This window comes from Mycotypha africana (assembly GCF_025528875.1).
Source record: "Mycotypha africana strain NRRL 2978 chromosome Unknown BDF20scaffold_2, whole genome shotgun sequence".
Taxonomy (NCBI): Eukaryota; Fungi; Mucoromycota; class Mucoromycetes; order Mucorales; family Mycotyphaceae; genus Mycotypha; species Mycotypha africana.
In genome coordinates, this window is record NW_026515726.1 from 2,797,836 (window position 1) to 2,805,596 (window position 7,761).

The 7,761-nt window shown below is 37.9% G+C and overlaps 2 protein-coding genes across 2 annotated transcripts; both read right to left on the reverse strand.

Annotated features, from left to right (window-relative positions):
• On the reverse strand, positions 1-2,204 carry BDF20DRAFT_319821 (Metallo-dependent phosphatase-like protein). Its single transcript, XM_053075197.1, has 5 exons — positions 1,683-2,204; positions 1,252-1,488; positions 917-1,143; positions 508-858; positions 1-417 (listed from the first exon to the last, which is right to left on the reverse strand). The coding sequence occupies exons 1-5, from the start codon at positions 1,800-1,802 to the stop codon at positions 63-65; spliced, it is 1,290 nt and encodes a 429-aa protein (XP_052939665.1). The 5' UTR covers positions 1,803-2,204; the 3' UTR covers positions 1-62.
• Positions 2,205-2,784: 580 nt separating this feature from the next.
• Positions 2,785-5,085, reverse strand: BDF20DRAFT_833164 (uncharacterized protein; the record flags this gene model as incomplete). The annotated part of the gene is made up of 8 exons (XM_053078613.1): positions 2,785-2,837; positions 2,905-2,996; positions 3,062-3,976; positions 4,060-4,250; positions 4,312-4,531; positions 4,611-4,693; positions 4,783-4,868; positions 5,019-5,085. The coding sequence occupies 8 exons, from the start codon at positions 5,083-5,085 to the stop codon at positions 2,785-2,787; spliced, it is 1,707 nt and encodes a 568-aa protein (XP_052939666.1).
• Between the last annotated feature and the right edge of the window lie 2,676 nt (positions 5,086-7,761).

A 7,761-nucleotide genomic window follows, 5' to 3' on the forward strand; every position in this document is an offset into this window, starting at 1 on the left:
AATTTTATTTCAACTTCCGTTGTATGTCTGATTAAAAATACAATTGAGCTTTTCCTTGTCCTTTAGGCAGCTTCAGCAGCAAGCTTTGCTTGCTTTTTCACGTGTCCTTTCGTCTTATGTACGCGAACCTGATCGCGCAAGTCGCCTAAAGTACCATCTTCCTGCACCTCATAGTGATGTAAATCTAAACGATTACGCGAGACTTCGACCGTCGTGAATCCATATCCTTCATAATGGTTGCCCAGCCATTTAGGTATCGCTGCTGTATTTGTCATATCATCAAATTTGTCACAGCCCTCATAATTCCCTCCGTTGCCAGTTATGACTTGAAAGAAAGAGGGTGGGTTATGATACGAAGTCGTTACGAGTGTATTGTTAAGGACAGGGTAAGATCTTTCATAATTATGCTTATGACCGCTTTGGACCAGTATAGACGAGAACCATAAGTAAAACGACTTATAATACACCATAACATCCTTATAAAGTAAAGTATTTCTTTTGACTTACCAAAGATATAGATCAACTTTGTATCTTGATAAAAGAGTCTCCAATCCATAGTTTTTATCCACTGGCTCGCCGAATCGTAACTTCTCAGCTTTTTCGACACAATCACTACTCGACATTACGGAACAATACAAAGGACGATGGCCAAATACAATAATCCAAGGGACTTTCGAGCGACGCTTATTTGCTTCAATTAAATCTTCCTCTAACCAATGTAGAGCAGTAAGCACTTCTTCCTCCGACCCTTCGAAAAATACTTCCGTGTCGAAGGAAACCAGATGTAGATTCTTGTAATTGATAGAGTATTGCAAGGCATTATCAAAACCAGATTCGCGATAGGGCATCAAGTCAAACCTATTTCGAAGGAATGTTAAAGAGGTATATTTTCCCATGAAATCCTCGACTGTCATACCTATTCTTATAATGTGAGAAATTGTAAGCCTGTTCATGGTTACCCGTAGTCGTCAATATAGGAAGGTTGGCATAGAGTTCCTCTGCAAACTTCATGTACTCGTCACCTTTGGTACCATTAAAATCGTCTAAATTGTAACCCTGATCACCTACAAAAGCAACAAAATCGTACTCATGGCTGGTTACAAACTGCTTGAAAAGTGGCATTGAAACGGCATTATTGACACCCTATGGAAACAGGCAAAAAAAAAAAAAGAACCCGCGCAAAACGTAGAGGCTGTAAGTTGCTAATTCCTGGTTCCAAGGTTATATCATATATTGTAGGTAATACTTTACAATATCACCAGTTGCAATAAATTTGAAAGAGGATGAGCCTTTGGAAGATTTCGCAGGTGTATGCAGTTCAAACACTTTCGATTCGAAAGAGTTGTCTGTTCCTTCGGACGACTCACCGTCATCACCGATAGTTATGATTCTATAGCTATAAATTGTTGCGGGCTTCAATGTTTCAGTGCTAAGTGTGTGCATATATTGAGTATGTTGCGCTTCGCCTCCATCAACAAATGTCCAGCTCTACACGATATACTATTTAATATTTATGACACGTAATAGCTATTTTCTTTGTCAGACTAGATTTACATGACTTTGGTCTACAATGTAAGCATCCTGTTCCGCATCTTCAATATGTCCTGTTGGCTTCTTTTTTTTATGTTTTTGCTCTTTTTCTTCCTTATGCGAGAGTCCGCTATTGATCCAGTACTTTAAACTTGCCTTTTTAACTGGCGCCATGGTTGAGAATTGGACTCGGAAAGCTTTACCATCTGAAAGCCATGAAGCGTGAACTTGTTGTGGCTCAAATGGACTGTACGTTCTGTTCCAATCACCATCTTGGTTATACCTATCTTGCACCGTTCTAATGCCTGGCCCTCCTAAAGAGACGACTGTTTTGTTATTGATGATAAATTCAGCATTACAAAATGATACTGCATTGAACAATGTAGCAGATAAAGGCAATAATGCAAGTGTGAACAATCTTTTCATTTTGAAACCGAACATTGAAGCTAGAATGCTTTAGAATTGAGATTTTAAGCAAATTTATAGCAATAAATGCAGTTTCGGCAGTGGTACACGTCGATGAGAATGGGTAGTAGAAAAACATGTCTCCGAAAAGCAATCTGTGTTGCTTTAAAAAATGGAGATTATTAAGAAGCTAAATCCCATATCGGTTACTCAATTCCATTCCACATTCTAAGTTTAATTTGATCTAAAGTCTGTTAAGCAATGAGGCAATAACAGTAGAAATATCTGTGAAGTTTAGGATAGTATTAGAATTGCAAGACAGTGATTTCTCCTGAAAAAAGGATCGAATATCTTGCAGATAGTGATATTTGAAAAAATTCAGAGTTAGTCAACCAGTACTACTTAAAGACTAAAGGAGGTGAGTGGGAATTATAGAGAAGAAGTAAAATTCTGGAATAAGGCTGCATTCGTATCTCACAGATGTAAATGTCATATAATCAGTCATTTTGTAACTAATTCATCTTCTATTTACTGTTGGAAGGCTGTCAATTAGCCTTGACAAATTCATGCACATAAATTTTTTTGTTTCTTTTTTCAAAGTGGCAGCGTCAATATCCAGGTTAGTGGTTTTTTAATTATGGAAAGTAGCTTTATCTCTGACTGAAAAAAATAAAATTATCGTGTACCTTAATTAGATTAGAGCAATTGCTAGGTTAGTACATCTGCGTTAAAGTTAGGAGACGGAGGCGTGTATGGCGGTAGACAGTATGCGTTGAATTTTATTGCCATGGATAAATAAGAAAATGTATGCGGGAAGGTTTTACAAACCTGGATATAAGCTAAAAGTAATCATTGAATAATTTTATCTCTGTATTCCTCAATGTTATCATGCGTCAAAATCACTATAAAAATAGATTGATAAGTTGAGAAACCTCGGTCAATTGATAAGCAGATGAAAGATCGACTAACCTAAATCACGTTTCGTTAAAGGCTTCTTTGTTAGTGGACAAATATTCTTCTTCCCTTCCCAATTAGTTAAGCAGCGTACCCAGCTATCATATCTGTGAAAATATATGGTCAGTAAGAGTTAAAAGATTTAGCACGTGTTAAAAGGAGCCCCACTTACCCCATAACATGACCGTATTTTGAAATAGCTGGTTTCACCACTTCATCTAATGTAATTGGATCAATAAAACCTGGTAAGGGATTATCCAAATTTAGTTCTTCTTCGCTTTCATCTTCCATTTCGTCATCTTCGTTATAGTTAACAGTATTAGAGGAGGTATCATTGCTATTTTTCCTATTATTCTCTGCAAGAGCGCGGGTTCTACGAGTTGTGCGTAAACTCATCGTAAAGGTACCAGAGTCATCATTATAGTCTTCAAAGTCGTCTTCATCGTCGTCATCATCACTACTTCCCCATCCTCTTGTTCTTCTTCTCTTCTTTTTGCTCTTCTTATCTGCTGCTGCTGACGTTACTCGCGCCTTTCTTTTAGATCCGCCAATGCTATTGATGGAATTACTGCTACCGACACTGCTTCCCGCTGCTAGCGCAGTAGAAGAAGGAATCCCTGAACCGCGTCCAGTTCCATGCTTGCTATGCGTACGGAAAGTCTTTTTGGTTGAGCCATCAGCTGTCTTTTTCTCAAATAGATAATGAGCCTTGCCCTTTTCATCTAATACATAGTTGGGATCTTGAATTTCATTATTCTCTACCAGGAGACGATAGAAATTGGAGCATTGGTAGCCTACGCGACCAGGAATCTTCATAGCAAAAATGCCCCATTGACCATTAGCCCCCACTTCCTCAAGTCGTTTGAAAAATAGTTTACGTTCTTCGTCAGACCATTGTCCTCTTCTTTGCACTTCGCCAGGCGCGTTAAATCGGTAATAGTAGCTGTTGGGATTAACATCAATCATTTGATAAGCACGAATACGAGCTTGAGACCAGCCTTCGAATGCTTTTTCGGGATCAACACGATTTTCCTGTATTTGTGCCAGAGCTTCATCCAATCCTAAACGACCACCCATACGATATTGTCTATTTGTAAAATGTCATAGTCGTTAACCTCAAGTATAGTGACAAGCTCCTATAGGAGAGAGTTTTTTTCCATATCTACTTACTTTTTAGCAGAATCATTTGTCGTTTTTTTCAAAGTCTCTGAACGTTTCTTCAAGAGTTGCTTATAAGCCGCCTGTTGCTCTTCACTCATTGTATTGGCCGTTGTTTCTACTTCAGGTGCATGTTTTGTGGCAATTGTTTTACGAATATCGTAAAGGTATCCAGGCTGAGTAAGACGCACAATAACCTCTTCCTAATACCAGAAAAATGATCAGCTGTTAACATTCTTACTATTTGTTTTAATTGTCCTTTACCTCATCATTCTTACAGTCTTCCAGCATTTCTACAATTTCTTCATCTGTCAAATAATCATATACAGCTCTGATTTTCCTTGTCTTCCTTGCTCTTTCTCTTTTTTCAAACTCTTTGAATTGGCGTTGTTGCAAAGCGACACGCTTTTGGATAATGTCCATTTCAGACTCCGTAACCTCTTCACTGAAGACGTTTTCTTTGCGGACAGTTTCAATTTTCTCGCTATACCATGAACAAAAATTAAGTTAGAGCTTGCTCTTATTTTGTTGTAGACAATGAGTGCTTCAAATAAATAGTGTACTTTTCAGCAAGATCGATCTTGTAATCATTATATTCTTCTTCAATATATTCATCGAATACTTGCTTTACCTCCCGGAGCTTTTGCTATGTTACAAGAATTGTTTAAAAAAGGTAAACAAGCTTTCAGCAGTTGCTTTCGATAAGGGTATTTTGCAGTTTGTTCAAATCGTTACCAGCAAGGGACGAATCTCGACACACACAGGAATAGAAATGTCTTTCAAAGGTTTCCTTACGGCTTTTTTCTTCTTGTGGTCATCTACTTTTCAAAGCAATGAGACGAGATGAGTTAATCCGCCATTAAACAATCGATGTTGTTTGCTCATTTCACGATCAGAACATGATGTGTTTGGATAGTTCTTTTCGTTCAACATAGGGAGGACGTGTCATTTAACGTCTTCTTTTAGCCTACCTTCCTTGAAAAACTTGGAGACCAGTTTCTCTACTTCTGGTGAAGCTTGTTTCTTTGCACGAACCATGAGCTTAAATATGTAGTAGACAGAAAAAATGGAGGGAAAAACTTGCTCTCAGTAGTGGGGACTTTCTCTTTTTCTGGTTGCCGACAGACAATAAAACGCGCTTCTTTCACGCCCTGCTAAATTTTTGGTGTGTGTTGTGTGACTTAACGCGGTTAAGGTGAAAGTTAAATCAGGTACAGCCTCAGAAGATTTCTCATCAATAGCAATTCAGACTTCTTAATTGCGCTGTTGCATGTTTAAACAGTGAGTAAGTGCATCTATTCTTGACAAAAGTCATTTGCTTAGTCTATTCCAAATGAGAAGCACAACTGTAATAACTCAGGTCGAGCTGATAAACAATTTATTATGATGTTGATATAAATAAAAGGCGAAAGTTTGGATCAGTTGTTCAGTTTAGCCGAAACTATTCTACGAATCTTACCGTGTTTTTTTGGTAGCCGTTTGCTCTCCGCACAGGAGTATCAAGCATTTAAATCATCGACGTCCCCTTTGCTACAGTTTACCACAGATGCAAGTTTTGGTCCCGTGAACAAAGGATCCATTTGGATATGAAAATTTATTCATGTCTATGGTCTCGCAATTGATTTTAGCCTAAATAATTACGTATCAGCTTTCAAAAACAACTATGAATATGCCAAAGTTATCAGAAGGGAATAACTTTAACTTTGAAACCTCGTCAATCACAACAACTGCCAGTAAGCTTTTCTTATTTATTTTTTCGGCTACAGCTGTCGTGGAGATCTGCCTTTGCAAATGGAATATTGATATTTACTTTCCTTTGCTTGTAACTGTGCTGTAACAAATAAGCGGTTGGATGCTACTTTTAAAAGTCGCTGACTAGCTGGAATCGACGCAAAGCTTTTTTCTGCTTTCATTTTCCCGACAATACTGGCTCTTCTGATGTAACCAAGTTTCCATTGTCAAAGTGTCAAGCTCATTTAATTTTTAGAAAACAACGGCAGTGTAGCTATTCAGATCAATTGATTACCAATTCAAAGGACTTAACTGCTGCTTTTTTTCTTTTTTCGTCCCATCTGTCAAGCATTTTCGATTGATGAGGTCTTGAACTTTCAAACTCATTTTCTTGGATTTTAATCAATCTGAGACATCAGGAAGCTTCACATGTGCACTATGGTTACAGAAGCAAGCTTGGTAAACTTCACATTTGAATGGTAGAAAAAACTAGCTTTGTATTGTGCGAAGTAAGATGCTTTGAGGTTCTTTTTGCACATTATATGCGTGTGTATTGCCATCAAAAGAGTTAATTGAACTTATTGAACATTAATAGCTCATTAAGGCACCTTCGATTTCATCAATCTGAACGGTTCAATGCAAATTCAGCATGGAATAACAAGTATTCTACGGTTCAGCCAATCCACTACGTATTGGAGGTGCTCATTCTGGCTAGAAGCATTGTAAGCCAACTGAGTGCATTTAGAAAGGTTGTAGGCGTACAAATTCTATCGTCGTCGGATTTAGATTGAAAGATGCTGTTAACAACTCCTTGAAGGAAACAAAGGCAAGGAAATCTTCATAGAAGTGCAATGCTACTCATTTAGACACTTTGGATCTTGCCAAAGCAACGAAAGCACACTCAGTATTGCGGTCCATGGGAATAAACAACTGCATAAGCGACGCATGCGTACGTTAGAAAGAATAATAAATTTTCATAGATCTGGCCGGTTTAAACCAGCGTTCACAGCAAAGAATTTGTTAAGCATATTAAATGTACAACAGAAAATGCTAGTAGGCAAGCGAAAGCGATCAAGCGCCTCTGAATGCGCTGATTTTTCCACCTTTATTTAAACGCTGTGACGACATCATTAGTCAAGCAACGAACCAACGCTTAGAGTGAACTACGCACACTAGCACGCTTTTTGCATGAACAAATGGAATTAAACTGGCATTACTATAAGTACAAGATTCTCAAATCGGGTAAGGTAAACGTTTCTCGTTCTTTGTACTGTCATGTTTATTGCCACAGAGGAAAAAGACAAAACAAAAAAAAAAAAAACTAAGTCTATGTACTAGAAGAGCGGCAAGGAAATTGATCGATGTTTTGTAAGCCATTAATGGCGTACCGAGATATAATCAAATATAGAATGTCAGCAAAAAAGCACTATTTAATGGAGAGCGTTAGCTCAATATCAGATCCTTTTCTGTCATTTGCTATGATAACTTACTGACAATCAAGTATATAAACATAGTGTTTTTGCATTTGGATGTTTCGCTTAAAGCGAAGATCGATTTCAATCAACAACATAACCAACAATTCCTTGTTTTGTAACCGCCAGTTGAATTTTGATAAGCCGGCAAAACACGTACCCACGAACATCGACTGTCAAATTGGACTAGAGTCCAACCACCGTTCATCTTCTTCACAATGAAGCTGTTGTGCTCTTTCAGAGCAATTTTATCTCTGAATAAAGCTGGTTCAGGCCAGTAATCCTTGTCGTAAATGATCTGCCTTTTCATGTCATATGCCTTGATTCCCGAACGAGGGATATGGGTTAACAATAAATGAAATATCGACCGGAACTAGACAAATCATAAAGCAGGCAAATGCGTTAAACCTGTTGACTTCAAAGTCCGTCAGAAACCTCTCTACTTTTTTATTTTTGAGAGTCCCCAGTACGTTTCGCCTTTTCAAAAGCTTTTATTTTTCATTCTTCCCTA